Source organism: Scyliorhinus torazame, chromosome 9, assembly GCF_047496885.1.
Source record: "Scyliorhinus torazame isolate Kashiwa2021f chromosome 9, sScyTor2.1, whole genome shotgun sequence".
Taxonomy (NCBI): Eukaryota; Metazoa; Chordata; class Chondrichthyes; order Carcharhiniformes; family Scyliorhinidae; genus Scyliorhinus; species Scyliorhinus torazame.
In genome coordinates this window covers 147,361,787-147,378,795 of record NC_092715.1, presented here as the reverse complement: position 1 = coordinate 147,378,795, position 17,009 = coordinate 147,361,787, and the positions used below count along the sequence as shown (strand labels likewise).

At 43.7% G+C, this 17,009-nt stretch overlaps 1 protein-coding gene across 4 annotated transcripts in view; it reads right to left on the bottom strand.

Annotated features, from left to right (window-relative positions):
* pcsk5b (proprotein convertase subtilisin/kexin type 5b) overlaps positions 1–17,009 on the bottom strand; it is a 602,404-nt gene that overhangs the window by 306,303 nt on the left and 279,092 nt on the right. For all 4 annotated transcript variants that reach the window (XM_072516608.1, XM_072516609.1, XM_072516611.1 and 1 more), the window contains exons 10-12: positions 14,866–14,969; positions 7,045–7,162; positions 4,076–4,264 (exon numbers count right to left, since the gene is read on the bottom strand). In XM_072516608.1, coding sequence (XP_072372709.1) covers positions 4,076–4,264; positions 7,045–7,162; positions 14,866–14,969 — 411 coding nt within the window. The remainder of the gene's footprint in view (positions 1–4,075; positions 4,265–7,044; positions 7,163–14,865; positions 14,970–17,009) is intronic.

Here is a 17,009-nt window from a genome sequence, read left to right as displayed (position 1 = left end):
CTGCATCTAGTTCTGGGTTCCACACTTGAGGATGAATGTGAACGCATTGTTCAGAGTACAGAGTAGAATCACAAGAATGATTTCAAGGATAAACAACTGCTGCTATGAGGATCATAGAATCCCCACAGTGCAGAAGGAGGTCATTCAATCCATTGAGTCTGCCCCAAACCTCTGAAAGAGCTCCCTACCTATGGTCAGGCCCCCACCCTATCCCTGTAATGCAACCCAACCTATGGGCCAATTTAACATGGCCAATCCACCTAACCTGCACAAGTTTGAACTGAAGGAGGAAACCCATGCAGACATGTTGAGAAAGTCTGGAGTTGTACTGTCACCCAAGACAAGAATTGAACCCAGGTCCCCGAGGCTGTGTGGAAGCATGCTAACCACTGTGCCACTCCGATTGGAGAGGTTGGTTATGTTTTCCTTGGAGAAGAGAAGGCTGAGGGGAGATTGATAGAGGCATTACAAGATCCTGAGGGGTGTGGACAAGTTAAATCCTGAGAAACTGTTCTCTCTCAAGAGTACATCAAGAGCTAGAGGGCACAGATTCAAAGTCATGGACAAAAGGAATAGAAGTGATGTGAGGAAGAGCTTTTTCGCCCAGAGGGTGGTTAGAATCTGGAATTAGCTTCCTCAGAAAGTGGTGGAGGCATGTTTGATTGAGGTACTCAAAAGGGTATTGGATTGTAATCTGAAAAGTGTGTGCAAATTCATGGGGATAAGACAACGGAGAGCAACTAGATAGAATGCTTTTTCAGAGGGCGAGTGCAGACCCGATGGGCCAAATGGCCCCTTTTTTGCACTGTGAAGGTTCTGTGGCTCTGTATAGATGTTATATAAAAGCAAACTATTGGTGGCTTGTGTGTGTGCATGTGAGGGGGAATGGTCAGCAGAAGGAGCTGGAGCATATTTTTAAATTAGGCTTTCATTTACTGGAAGTACTCAGTTTAAAGGGGGTACACTAACATAGTTCTTATGTTCCTAGGCTAGCAATCCAGAGGCCAGTGGCTACTAACTGATTCTGGATTTGTTCTTTTGTCACGTGTACCGAGATGCAGTGAAAAGCATTGTTCTGCGTACAGTCCAGATAGATCATTCCATACATGAAAAAAAACATGGAACATACATAAATACATAACGTAAATACATAGGCACGTAAATACATAGGCATATGCACTGGATGAGCATAGTGTGGGTTCTCAGACTTTTGTATCTCCTGCCCGATGTAAGAAGTTGGAGTAGAGTGTGGGAAGGGTCTTTGATTATGCTGCTTGCTTTCCCAAAACAGCGGGAGATGTAGATAGAGTCAATGGATGGGAGACGGATTCACGTGATGTACTGGGCTGTACTCATGAATCTCAGTAGTTTCTTACGGACTTGGGCTGAGCAGTTGCCATACCAGGCTGTGATGCAGCCAGATAGGATGTTTTCTCTGGTGCATCAGGGACAGGGACCCATAACCCTGGGTCACATGATAAATTCCCACCACTGCAGCTTGGAACTTAAATTCATCTAGTTAATTAATGGTTAGCATCGCAATAATGATTATCGAACTACCAGAGTGTCGTTCGTTAATGTTCTTGAACACCTTGTCCTTACCCTATGACTCCAGACTATAGCCATGTGGTTGACTCTTCAATGCCGTCTGAAATGACCTAGCAAGCCATTCAGTTATTAATGTTTGAAAAAATACTAGAATAAAATTGGAAAAGCCACCCAACATCAACCCTAGGCATGGGATTAGGACTCAACAAAGTGCGGCCAAGCTGATCCTTTAAAGTCTTTCACACCAAGATCTGGGAACTTGTGCCAAATTTGGAAGAGCTGTCCCAGTCGCAATGGCTGAAAAAGAGTCCAGAATCATACTCACAGAATCACACATTTCAGCGAATGTCCCAGACTCTTCCATCACCATCCCTGGGTGCCCTGCTCCATCAACAGGACAGGCCCAACAGAGATGGGCAGGACAATGGTAAGCAGTCGGGCAGGAATAGTTCTGGAAGTCCTCAACGTTGGCTCCAGACACTATGAAACTATATGGCATCAGGTCAAATGTGGGCAACAGAAATGCTGGTTAATTACCACCTGTGGTCCCCCCACAACTGATGAATCAGTCCTCTTTCACATTCAACGCCACTTTAAAGAAACACTGAGGACAGCAAGGGCACAGAATGTACTCTGGGTCAGAGACTTCAATCTTCGACACCAAATGTGCCTCAGAAGCACCACTAAACATGTCCTTAAGGACATAGTTGCCAGACTGTGCCTGCGACAGGTGGTGAGAAAACCAGCACATGGGAAAATTCTACCTGACCTTGGCCTCGTCAATCTAACTGTCGTAGTTCTGTCTGTCCATGACGTTGTTGGTAGGAGTGACAACCTTATGGAGAAACGGTCTCATCTTCACACCTGGGCAGCTTACCTGTGTTGCATGGTACTATCAAATAGGACAAATGCAGGACAGATCCAGCAGCTCAAAACTGGGTAATTGTGGGCCATCAAGAGCAGAATTCTATTACAATCCATAACTTCAGGGTCTATCATGTTGTCACTCTACCATTAGGCCATGGCCAACCATGGTTCGATGATTGTTGAAGAACATGCCACAAGCTGCACCATGCTTATCTAAAAATTAGATGCCAAGCTTCTGAAGTTACAACTCAAGACTACAGGTTTCCTGAATAGCAGAAGTAGAATGCTATAGAAGAGATAAACAATCCCAGAAGCAACAGGTCAGATAAAAGCTCCATGGTCCTGTCACACAGTTGTGAATGGTGATAGATAGTTAAAGTGAGAAGGAGTCCCCATGTACATTCCCAACCTCAACGATAGGGGAGTCTAGCATGTCAGCGCAAAATACAAGGCTGGAACATCTGCAACCATCTTCATCTAGTAGTGGATGAGTAAATGACTGATCTGTCCTTCCTCCGGAGATCTGCATGATCACAGAAGCCAGTACTCAGTTAGTGCAATGCACTGCATGTACTAACAAGAACTGTCTAAGCACATTAGATGCAGCAAAGGCTACAGGCCTGACAACATATTGACTGTACGCCTGAAGACTAGTGCCATAGAGAGCATCATATCCGGCTACATCGCAGATTGGTATGGCAACTACTCAGCCCAAGATTGCAAGAAACTGCAGTGTGGTGAACTCAGCCCAACGCATCACACAAGCTTGCCACTCTTCCATTGATTCTGTCTACACCCCGCTGCCTCAGGAAGGCAGACAGTATTGTCAGTGACCCCTCACACCCAGGCTTTGCCCTCTTCCAGACCCTTCCATCAGGCATAATGTACAGAAGTCTGAAGACCCACACATCCAGACATAGGAACAGCTTCTTCCCCACAGCTTCTAGACTCCTCAACGACTCTCCCTCAGACTGATCTGTCCCCTGTAAGAACACTATTCCTGATCCCCTATACTGCTCTTGTTCATGTATTTGCTTTGTTTGGCCCTTGTTCTTCACTGTAACCAATCACTATTTGCCGATGTACTTTGTCGAATATTCTTTTTGTCGACTGTATAGGTACCCTTGGCTGCAGAAAAATGCTTTTCACTGTACTTCGGTACATGTGACAATAAATCAATCAATCAAAAAGCCTGTATTCTATCTACAGCAGCTCCTGATTATTCACTGCTCCCAATTTAAAATTCTCATTCATATGTTCAAATTCATTCATGGTCTCACCACTCTTTCCTCCTCCAACTCTAAATCACCAGCAACCAATCACCTCCCATCCCCACTCCCGCACAAGAATTCTGCATTATCTGGCCTCTCATGTATGGTCTCATGCACCGCATCTTTCTTTCATGGTGACGGTGGGTATGTATGATGAACCTTTGAACTTTGAGTAGAATCAGATCCTTTTCCATAAGCCAATGCCATTTACAAAATCATTTTTAAAAGAATAATGACGTTTTTATACTGTCCTGAAATGTTCCTTGTTTCTTATGAATGCAGCATTAATTTGATTCAGTGAACTCATTTCCTGAACAGCAATTACAAAGGCATGGCATTGGCTAGAAGTCAAGAAATTAAACTTGGCTAATATTGTTTAGTGCAAATACCTGTTAGATAGGAGTTGGGACTTTGTTCCAGATGGGGAGGTCAAATATATTGCCAGGTCACCTCGGCGAGGATGTGCAATGGTAACTCGGACAACAACGTGCTCCAGATAAGTCACACGATGGTTTCCATTGTCAGAACAGCCAGTGGCTTTGTAGATTGCTCTCACATGATGCTCAGGGCGAATTGTTCTGCAGCAACAAAGTCAATTAGATTAGAGATATCTTGCAGAAGTTGAGTGCTTTAGCATGGGCAACAATCTAGCTCTAAACTGTTGCGCAACTACAATGACAATAGTCTGAGTACGGGGAGGAAAAAATGGTAGAAGGTGTCTTTGACAACAGACTGCTCGCATGAACATTTTACTCCGGGCTATGCTGAAAATACTATTTGCTTCAAGAAATCTCCACAGATTGCCAATTTTTTTATTTTGAAAAGCCAATGAACCAACATTTCTTCAGAAATTTGTGATTTTTTATTAACTGTCCCACTCGATTTTTTATTCAAATCAGTTGTAATGTCCTTTGTTAGAAACCCCCCCCCAAAATATTGCTCACGATGGAGAGACAGGTTGCCGAAGTTTTAACTTTGCACTTATCAGGACAAACACAAGAATACAAAATTTCGAACGATTACAATGATTTATACTCCGGGAGAAAACATGTCTCTCTTTTCAGCAATATTTAACATTTGCACTACTAAGCCATTGTTTGTACCCAAATTAATCCAGCAGAGAAAATGTCCCTAAATTTAGATATATTTCATCAATTCCAATATTTAGTTTGCTAACTTAAATTTATTTGAATCATTTCATCACCCCAAATAAAGACTCAAAAGTGAATTATTTCTATTTCTTGGTACAAATTAATCACAGATACACAGGGGAAAAAAAATTGCCAGAGCTTGGTAAAACCCGACATGCCCGCTTTTGTGGCTGAATACACACAGGACCTGTGTGAAGTTTTATAAGGAATTTTTGTCTTTTCACACAGGAACGGATTCACAATTTATTCTGAGATTCACGATGGAATGTATGAGGGGCTTGGAGGTGGGTTTGTTAGAAGGTCCATCTTGACTTGTCAACACAGCAGCCCAGCTCCAACACTGTTTGAAATCCCCGAAACCTCAGCTCCCCACTCTAACCCAGGCCAACTCTATCTGTTACCATGCACCTCCCAACGATCTAGGGAAACACCAAACTCGTAATCACTTTCATTGATACTGGACCAAAGAAACAAGGAGGAAAGGCTGCAATCCTTTAAGTGCCGACTAGATGTGTAAACAAACAAGGTACTATATTAAATACATAGGGCAGGAGAACGGTGTGGTGGCAAGAAGCTCCTGTGGCACCTTTCCCACTGGCCAGAATGGCAGAATCCTGCACCATATTCTGCGCTTGGAACCTCATTAATTAGGCAGAGGAGAGTTTCCCTCCAAAGCACATGATGGACTGGCAGATTTGTCTGCCCACTGCCAGGTTTGAGCGTCGCAGCACCATATTTAAATAAAGGTCTCTCCAGGTCACATGACTTCACCAGACTGTGCAGGATGTCAACAATCCAGAGGGAAGAGGTAAGCAGCCTATAAAGGATGTCTGTTCCTCGTTTCAGCCACCCTCCACTGAGCCCATTGTGCCCATGCCTCACTTGGACCTCTATTCATTTCATCCAGAGTCTTCATGCATCACCTTCCAGTAAACAATGTGGTACCCCATTGACCTTTTTAAAAAAAAAAAAACTTTTTATGCACCTTTGTCAGGGTCCAGCTTCTCTCCTTTGGTCCTACCTCTACCTTCCATTGTTAGTCTTTTTCCTCTACCTCCTTGCCCCTCTGTGCCATCATGAGCCCTCACCCTTGCCCCCCTCCTTGCACAGCTCTCCTTCCACATTTGCACAGCTCTCCTTCCACATTACATCCCCTTGTCAGGTCATCATACCCGGCCTCACCTTTACACGCCACCCCCGGTCAAACTTCGGACCTTTGTTAGGTTTGGTTGCATGATTCCTGCAGCATAGTGCCGTCCAGATCGACATTGGCGTGTGGCACCAGGGGGAAAGAGACCCCTGAACATCCCAAGCCCGGACATTGTACTGATTTGAGACAGAGACATGGGAGTGTCCAGCAGCACAGTGCTGTCCACGAAGACCAGATCGGCATGGATATGGAAAGCCGGAACTTGTTTGCTCCTGCAGAGTGCTGCACAGCATATCAGGAGCAGTGCAGTGCTATGGCAGAAAGGCTTTGTTGCACTCACCACTAAGTCTCTTGCGAACTGAGGACCATCTTGTGCACACTACTCTATAGCAATTGGATTTTAGACCAATGCAATTTGTCACTGGTGTGACACATGATTGGAAGGCCTGATGGGATGCTGGCAGGCAGCTGTTTTAGTGAGCATTCAGGAGATGTAAATGGTGTTCACTCCACCAACCAGCAGAAGACAGACCCACCATTAGGAGAATTGCAATGGGATTTAACGCCAATTGGTTTCCCACTTTTTGGCTTGGAGGGCCGTAGGGCCTGTTCCTGTGCTGTACCGTTCTTTGTTCTTTTATTTTATAGAATCTTTGATTTCAAACCCATTGACTAACTCGCATCATTCTTCATGCTCAGTCTGTATTTTTTCTATTTCAAAATAATAGAATATTTTTAAATGTCTACTAATATTTCAATTCAGTCAAAATGGGTCTAGTTGCTTTACATAACTCAGCTACAACAACCCACCTGTCATATTAATAACCCAGCAGAGTCAAAACAAATTTGTGTAAAGTAATCAACCATGATTTTCTCTCTTTCATATTACAAGTTAACTCAGCATGTTATTGAAAAAGGAAGCTTAGGTTGAAAGTATAAAATTTAAGATCTAACAAGCAAAATAGTTACTTAAATTAGGTTACTGCAACAAAATAGAGCTTTGAAATGCACTGGCCAATCATGTGCCCCATATCTTTTGTTCGCACATATTTGGTACCTGCTTTGTTTGTCTGGGTTCTCCACGCAAATGTGCTGGGTTGGGACGGATTTCCAACGTTCTGCTTCCTTTACCATGGCTTCTGCATCCATTAATCCAAATCCATACAGGTGGCTCACTGTTAACATGGACATTCAAGTCAGTAATTCCCTTTGAACTGGAGAAAAATAAACTCTCCACACTTCACCCTGATCATGGTAAATCGCTTACCAGTGGTGCATGTCTACCACTATTTTATTCCAGTTCTTCTCCTAGGTAATGCGGGTGCCACTAAAATGTATAATCCTTAAACTGACTTGTTTGCCAGCAGATTCAGGTAAATCTTATTCACTTTGTTTAATTGTAATAACAAACAAATCTTATATTCCAGGGTGCCCATCTGCATCGCCACTTTACTACAACTCAATTCTAATGTTATTAAAAAGATAGTTCAGATTATATCCAATTTAATCAGCGATACTGGTGATCTTTGAATCTGGAGGAGTAGATTTACTTTTTATCCCCGATCATAATAAATTCTGACAACAACCTGTGACCACGGGCAAGGTGAAATTCACATCTCATCAGCGAGATTGTTGGGAATTCAACAGTGGTCTGAAGGTGGGAGTTGGCCCTGGTCTCTTTCTTGCATGCTGGCAACATTACACAACATCAGTTACACAAGATCGATTTCGCATTCCACCCTTCCAACCAACAAACAGGTTTCATTAACTTATGCAGTACACCTGTTCCAATATAACCAATCTACAAACTTAAAATACTCATCATTTCAAGGTTCCTCTCATAGAACTCATATATATTCCATTTGCTAACAGAGGTGCTCAAGTAGCATCTCAACAAAGGGATCCTTTGGGAACCTGCTGCCTCCCAGTAGTTGTTCCAGTTCTGCAGGTTCACTTAGTGATATCCCAAGTTCTGTCTAAATGAGACATCACTACAGCATTACACTATTAATTACGGACGGAATTTCTCAGTTTTGCTGAAATTTTTCATTTGGCTGAGGCGAGAAAAATGGTATGCAGCTCACCGGCTACACAACCAGCTTTTCTCGCCAGATAATCCAGTACATGGTGCAAAAGACATCTGCAGGTGTGGCCCACACTATCATGCTGGCAGGGCAGGACAGGGCTCGAACAGACCAGCAACAAAAAGACAACAACAATCTCCCTCAATGTCAGCAAAACTAAAGAGCTGGTCATTGACTTCAGGAAGTGAAATATCGCACACACCAATGGTGCCGAGTTGGGGATGGTTGACAACTCCAAATTCCTAGGGGTGCACATCACCAACAATCTGTCCTGGTCCACCCACATCGACGCTATGATCAAGAAAGCACAACAGCGCCTATACTTTCTCAGGAAACTAAGGAAATTCAGCATGTCCACATTGACTCTTATCAACTTTTACTGATGCACCATCGAAAGCATCTTAGCCTCGCTTGGCAACTGTTCAGCCCAAGACCGTAAAAAACTACAGAGATTCATGAACACAGCCCAGTCCATCTCACGAACCCGCCTCCCATCCATTGCCCCCCATCTACACCTCCCGCTGCCTTGGGAAAGCGGGCAGCATACTCAAAGACACCCAGCTTATTCACTCTTCCAACTTCTTCCATCAGGTAGGAGATACAAAAGTCTGAGAACACGCACTAACAGATTGAAAAACAGCTTCTTCCCCGCTGTTAACAGGCTCCTAAATCACCCTCTTATGGATTGATCTGATCTCTTCACACATCTTCTATACTGAGTAGTACTGCACGCCTGTATGCTTCACCTGATGCCTGTGTCTATGTATTTACATTGTGCATTTATGTATGCCCTATTTTTTTTCATGTATGGAACAATCTGCCTGGACTGTACACAGAACAATACTTTTCACTGTACCTCGGTACACGTGACAATAAACAAATCCAATCCTAACACTACGAATCACTTTAAAAAGCCTTGAGGTGATGAGGTGGCAAATAGAGAATGCTCTTTGATGCATTCCAATCTCTGCGAGAAACATCCCAGATGTGTGAAGGGAAGAAAGTCAGCAGCTGGCTCCAATGAGGCAGACACTTACAATTATGCCACTTAATAGCCTAATTAGGGACCATTTACCAATGATACCAGGAATTTCCTAATGCCGGAGTGCCCTCAGCATGTGTGGAGCCCACTAGCTCTCTGGAAGCAGCCTAGGAGCTATGCTTTTAAAAATTATAGAAATCCTCAGAGGCACCTCCATCTTGAGGTGCCCTTGTGGGCAGCACCACATCTCCTAGTAGGGCTGTTTGCTGCCCACAATCTTCTTCACAACCCACTTGCCCTCTATAATTAGAAAAGGCTTCTGCAGATGACTTGTTAATTGGCTGACTCTGCAGGAACAGGAAGAAGAGAGGGCTACAGACATGAACTCAACACCTGCCCTTTATCTCTCTTTATTTTTTTTACTTCCCTCCCCAATATAAATCAAATCAGAATTAGAAAATTATGTTTAATTAGAACAGCGATTAAGACCATTGTGAGTTATTAAAAGTTACTTTTAAGCTGTTATTTTCAGCACATGCTTCAGAGGCGATGCACAACTAACAAACTTTCATTTACTAACGATTTTTACATACTGTGCAGGTGGAAAAGATTTGATAAATAAAATTTTGAGGGGAGTCTATTTTTTCCAATGGGTTAAATACTATAGCACTACAATTAGTACTCTTGGATTAGAGGAAAGCAAAGAAAAAAATCCAAAGATTTCACTCCCAATTGACATCCAACAATCCCTGCTAGAAAATTCCAGCACGCAGACACCTTGAAGGAATAAAATAAGGTTCAACTCTATCCTGCGCAGTTGAAGAAACTACCAAGAGTTAAACAATAAAAGGTAAAAGCATGAAGAATTGCTGTTAAAAATACTGTAAAGATACGTCAGTGTGAAATTTGGAATGTTACTTTGGTGAGCGGTAGAACACACGAGATGAGGGGAATGCTCACACATCTGGAACAATTCAACACCTTCAAGAGGAAGTAAAGATGAAAATTTAGGGCTGAAAGTCTGATGGCTCAAGTGCAATAATTGTAATCAATGTGTGTTAAAAGGAGGTCCCTGTATGATAAAGATTTAAAAAATACAGTGTTACTATTGACTTGATCATTGAGTACAATTTTTGGGTGGAGAAAAATAAATTTCAGTGCTTTAAGAGTTAAAAAAATAATACTTTTCCAATTTAAAAAGCTTAGACAAGTCAATTGAAAACTTGAGCAAATTAGTAATTCAAATGCACGTCAAGATTAATAATACACCAGCAACAGCATTTACTGCAAATCATACATGGCATGTCTAAGGTATTTTTCTCACATGAAATACCATCAGTCGAGACTAAACATATCACGTCAGGAACTATGGTTGCCATGGGGAAGACTTCCCAGACAGCTGATGCTTGGCTGTCTGAAAGAAATAAACATCAAAAGGTCCCACATGCAAGCGTTTGGCTTCCAGCTGGACATACGCACAAACAGGCCTTCATTTTCAGACAAGAAAATAACTACTTAGTAGGAAATTTCAAAGCTACCAGGAGACCAAGGCCGTTCCTTACAGATGTACTGTTTGGGTCTGACATCATTCCTTCTATTTCAGGAAACACTAGTTATGACACCATTCTGCCTCACAAATCCAAACAATATTGCAACAGCTTGTAAACTGGAAGTATGCAGCCAGTTGACAGTCAACCCTTGCTTCACAAATGAACCTGTCCACATAGGAAGCACAGCCAAAAGCAGCGGTGCTAGCACATTTAAGAGTACTGCAAGAATAAAAACGTGCCTGCCAGTTTTATGCTGTCAATGAGATACCGACAGGGCAACTCTCATCAGATCAGTTTGGCTCACAAGACGCATCAGTCTATTTTCCTGAAGATGCGGAATGATGCAATTCGTTATTGGACACAAAATAAAACAACTCATGTTCACATAGCTCCTTCAACGAAGTAAAACCACCCAATGTACTTCACAGGAGCATTATAATCATAGTAAAAATCATAGAATTTACAGTGCAGAAGGAGGCCATTCGGCTCATAGTGGGTGTGCTGGCTCTTGGAAAGAGCACCCTACCCAAGCCCACACCTCCACCCTATCCCCATAACCCAATAACCCTACCCAACACGAAGGGCAATTTTGGACACTAAGGGCAATTTATCATGGCCAATCCACCTAACCTGCACATCTTTGGACTGTGGAAGGAAAGCGGAGCACTCGGAGGAAACCCACGCACACACGGGGAGACCATGCAGACTCCGCACAGACAGTGACCCAAGCCGGGAATCGAACCTGGGAACCTGGAGCTGTGAAGCAATTGTGCTATCCACAATGCTACCGTGCTGCCCGTGCTGAAAATAAATTCAACACTGAACCATAGAAATATTAGATAAGGTGGACAAAAACTTAGTCAAAGAAGAAGGCATCAAGAAATGTCAAAAAGGTGCAAAGAAAGACAGGCAGAGGAGAATAGCCAACTTTCAAGGTAACAAAGGCATGGATGAGATGATGTTGCTCTGAGGCAGGGATGGAGTCAGGCAATGGGATGGAGATTAAATAAGGCTGTACTAATGACAATGCACTACATGGGCAGAAGCTCACCTTGGGGTCAAATATGATACCAAGATTGCAAACAGTCCAATTCAAACCCAGTTACTAGGGATAGGAATGGAGTTGATGGCTAGGCAATGGAGTTTATGTTGGGGAACCAAAAACAATGGGCAGAATTCTCCCATGATACCACCAGTGGGTGGGGGGGGGGGGGGCAGAAGTTGTCAGGAGGCCCACAATCGATTACCTCTCGTGTGAAATTACAGCAGGATTTTCTGTTGCTGTCTGCCATGGTGGATCGGGAATCCCGCTGGCAGCCGGTGTCAAAATGATTGCCATCCCGCTAATGGAATGCAAATGAAGGCCTTACACACATGATTCTCGCCAACGCCAGTGGGAAAACACGATGGTCAAGAACGTGTCTGGACCAACGTCGTGTGCAGAGGTTTGGACTTAACTGGAGGAGGCCTGGGGCTCCCTCTGGAGATCGAGATGGCGGCTACCAGCAACCCAAGAACATCAAAGCAGTAGGTAGGTGGAGCATCAGGTGGATATTCCAGCTTCATCGTCTTCAAGGAGGTCCAACTCACAGCCTTGGTTCCTGGAGGTCAATTTTCTTTCTTCAGGAGGCCCATCTTTCTTCAACAGTGGATCAGCGATGTTGGGAGCCTTTTATTTTTTTAAATTTTTTTGTTAGTACCCAATTATTTTTTTCTAATTAAGGGGTAATTTAGCATGGACAATCGACCTAACCTGCACATCTTTGGGTTGTGGTGGTGAGCCCCATGCAAACACAGGGAGAATATGTAAACTTCACACAGTGACCTGGGGCCGCGATCGAACCCGGGTCCTCAGTGTGGAACCTTTCAAATATAGCACTGCTGAAGGAGAGCTCCATGTCCTCAGTCTGCATGTGAAACTGACACTGTTGTTGAATGAAGTCATTGAAGGGTAACACTTAGATAAGACTTAGGAGGGATGCTTGGAGACACCAGAGGTAACCACGTGGGAAAATAATTCTATGGTTACGATTGCACAGGTAAGAATGGAACCAGCAGAGAACAGTTCCACTCAACTAATTGCTGGTTAGAGACACATTAGAGGAGGATGGTGTGGGGGCGGCATGGTGGCACAGTGGTCAGCACTGCTGCCTCACAGCGCTGAGGACCCGGATTCAATCCCGCCCCTGGGTCACTGTCCATGTGAAATTTGCACATTCTCCCGGTGTCTGCATGGGTCTCACCTTCACAACCGAAAGATGTGCAGGGTCGGTGGATTGGCCACGCTAAATTGCCCCTTAATTGGAAAAAAATAATTGGGCACCCTAAATTTTAAAAAAATAATTTAAAAAACAATTAAAAAAAAAAAAAAGGTGGTGTTGTGTGAACGACCTCATCACATCTGCAGACAGGTCGAAAAGGATAGTTTTGCTTTGCTACAGTCACATGGGGTATAATTTGAGACTCGAGTTACAGTCCATTCAGTGCTGTTGCAGAAACCTGATTGGTGGATTCAAACATGGAGTTTCAGAAAACATGGGCATGGACTTGGGAGGTGTCAGCATGTTCAGTAGTTAGCAAGGTGGTCAGTGATGATGGTAGATGAGAACGAGAGTGGCACAGTATCTAAGCAGAGTGAACTATTAATGTCAGCTCAAAAGAGCCAGGAAAATAAAGTGGGTAGTCAGTATTTTATTGGGAATAGAGTTGAGGCAACAGGAGATAAGTTTTATGGAAAGTGGGGGGGGTAGTAGATAGGAAAGTAGCTGGAAAATGAAAATGATGAGCTCAGGGCTAGAGCAGGAGGGGACCTTATATTATAGGCTGTTTGACCCAGTGGACAAGAGACTGAGAGCAAAGAGGCAGAATCAATTGATTAGTTGATTGCAATCTTAGAGTACAAAGTAATCCACAAGTTCCTCACATTTTTGTTCATGGTAAGAGTGGGGGGGGAAACAGGAAAGGGGTTTCAGGGGATTGTCTACAGCACAGAAAAATAACTGGGGGTAATCTTTGCAGTCCAGGAACATCCTGGAATATTGTGCAGTATTGGCAAAAGGAGAGCTGGGTGCAATAATGCATTATGCGTACCAACCAGATATGGTAGAGAATGGCCAAATTGTTCACCTTATCCAATCAAGTCTGTGTGAGTTTAAGGACATACTACAGATTCTGTAAGGGTAAAAGGGAGAGTGATGGATTTAATAGGGACTAGGAATTAGTCCTTAACCAAGAGTTAGTGTTCATTGAATATGCTCAGTGATATATTCTGAAGACCTGATTGCTGCAATATGCTAGTTGGAACTGGCACTGAATGGATCCCAAACTAGTTTCGAATGAGCATTAATTCAACTGCAGCCCTGGACCTAATTCATTGAATATTGCATGATGTTTCATCTGGAAAGACCACCAGGGAGGTAGGTGTGAGGAGGCTATTTGAATTCAGGTATAGAGTTAGCACATTGTTTCTTGAATGTTGCCTGGGAATGCTGGATGTCGATAGGAACAAAATCTAAAAATACTTTTCTTTAACTGGCACTCAAATCTGATCAACAAACTTGGCCAAATATTTGATTTAGAGATCATTTTGTTGCAACTGCTCATCAGCTATCCCGTTTCAAAGTTGCAATAACTGCTGGTAGGCAGAACTCACACCAAAAGAACTTCAGTTGGCAATTAATTAATCAAACAAATAATTCAGTGTTGTTTCAGTACTCGGAATGCAACTTTACCTTGTACAGTGAACTAAAAATCTATGCGTGCAGCTCTATACAGACAGATTGAGTAAATTGCAGCTGCCACTAAACTCAGTTATGTAATGCAGCAAATTGTATCGAGGGTGCAGGATGTGTAATAGAGCAGAAGCCCAAGATCAGCCATGATTGTATTCAATGGCAGAGCAGGCTGGATGGGCTATGTAGTCTAATCCTGTTCCTATTTCTTGTGTTCTTGCATGTCAACACAACAAATTATTTGTTTGGAAAAAAGGTACTAAATTTAAAAATAGTTTAAGATTCAATTTAGTTATGCGACATCAATTAAATCATTCTAATTTACATAATTTCACAAGATAAACATGTAAACTTTTATTCAGCTATCAGAAATTATGGAGGGTTTCCCACACAACACATCTAGATTAGTTGCCTGACATTAATATCCTAAGGTTCAAGAAACAGCATTTTAGATAAAAAAGCATGATTTATTTTAGTCAAAGAAAGTTCTTAAGGAAAGAAAATTCAGCCTTTTATTTTTACAAATTGTACCTCTGTATCCAGCAGCATTGGTTTTCCAGTCTGGAGCATTCAGATGTCCGGAGCGTGATGTCCTTACAATAATATGCTGCACGTCCCTCCAATTCAGGTAAGGGCTGAAGGAAGAGACAACTGGATTTTAAATATATACATTTCAGAATTCAGCACAACTTTTAAAAGCAAACTATTCAAATCCAGTGGAAACCAAACTAAATTTGAATACGCGCCGACTTTACAATGACATTCACAAAACAACTTCAGGAACATCAATAATCTTTTCATATTCTTTCACAGGGTGTCAACATCGCTAGCTATGCCAGCATTTGGCCTCTTTCTCCTCCCATTCCTCCAATTACTACTTTTTAAAATCGCAAACTTAATTGACTGCATAAGATGCTTCAACTTTGAGGAGAAAATGGTCCACAATTGGTCTCAATGATGTTGCTGCTGGCTATTATCAATTAATCATTACCATGTTAAAGTCCTCTTAAAAAGGGCTAGGCTCTTGATTAATAAGGAAAGCTTTCTGAATGGAATTTTATTGTTTTGTGTTCATTGAAAGACATTATGCAGGACTTCCTGTGGCGGCTATGAAGGAGTAAGTTGCACATTTGGTGGCTCCCGCTCTGGTCGGACTTTTGGACCTTTTCCCCCGATCTTTTAACGGGCTTGAATTTTAGAACGGATGTCAGTGGCAATTCTCTACTAAATTTCCACTTCGGTGCATGGAGAAAAGGACTAGAAGTGTTCGTAAAGGTAGAAATAAGAGGACAGAGAAGACTTGGGCTGTAGTTGCAACAGGGGATAGCATGGCGGAGGGGCGAATCTCTGGCGTGTTGACCCAGCAGTTATGGAGCATCTGATGCAAGTCATCCAGGAAGGATTTGCTACGCAGAAACGGCACTGCTTGGACACGATAAAAGCGTTGATTGAGCGGCTGGAGCTCAGATTGGACGCCCAGGATCGGGCGATCCAGAAGATGGAGAAGGTGCTGGCTGAGCAGGAGGAGCATCAGACCGCGGTGGAGTTGGAGATGGGGATGCTGAGGGACCAGCAAAAGAAGCTTCTGGAGAAGGTGGGGAGGATCTAGAGAGTAGGTTCCGCCGGCAGAACCTAAGAATTGTTGGGCTCCCGGAGGGGTCCGAAGGAACGGACGCTGGGGCATACGTCGCAGGCATGTTTGACATGCTGCTGGGGGATGGGGCATTCTCCAGGCCTTGGAGGTGGATAGGGCTCACGGAGCACCTGCGAAGAAGCCGCGAATGGGAGATCCCCCGAGGGCTATGGTGGTGAGATTCCACAGGTTCTCGGATAAGGAGCGTATTCTGCAGTGAGCCAAGCAGACACGGAGCTGTAAGTGGGACAACAGCATCCTGCGGGTTTACCAAAACCTGAACGTGGAGGTGGCCAGGAGGAGAGCAGGCTCCAATCAGATCAGGGTGATCCTTTTCAAGAAAAAGGTGAAGTTTGAACTGTTATACCCAGCCCGTCCCCGGGTCATGCATGAGGATCAGCACTTTTACTTTGAGTCGCCTGAGGACGCGTTGGACTTTGCAAGAAAGAAAGGGCTGATGAAGGACTGAGAACTTTTGAACTTGGCTGCAACGTTCGTGTTTCTGTTTTCTCTGTTTTGCTTCTTTGTTTTTGTAAAAAGCTTCTCGTTTTACTTGGAACCAGTAGTAGAGCTGGGTGAGTTTAGGTTTTCATTTGCACTGTTGGGGGATGGGTGCGTGCTATTTTGATCTTGGTGTTTTTCGGTTGGGCATTGTGTGGGGATTGTTTGATGTTGGAGTTTGTTTGCATGAGCGGGGACGACGACACAAAAGGTGGGAGACTAGCTGGCGCCGGAGATGGGGCCACCAAGCTTGTTGGGTGAGCTAGCTCTCAGAAGCACAGTGGGTGGGGTGCATATGTTTAGTTGAGGAAAGGGATTGGGTTACAGGGTGTTGTTGCTAGGAGGGGGGGGGGGGGGGTGAATGTTCTGCTGGCGAGGGAGGGACTTGGGCTAAGGGACAGAGAGGAGGTCGGGGGCTGCCTGGGGATGGACCGGTGGAGGCGCGGATCACGGGCTGGTGGTGGGCCTAAAAAAGGGGATGACTGATCGGCGGAGGGGGGGGGGGGGGGGCAATGAGCCCCCCAACTAGGCTAATCACCTG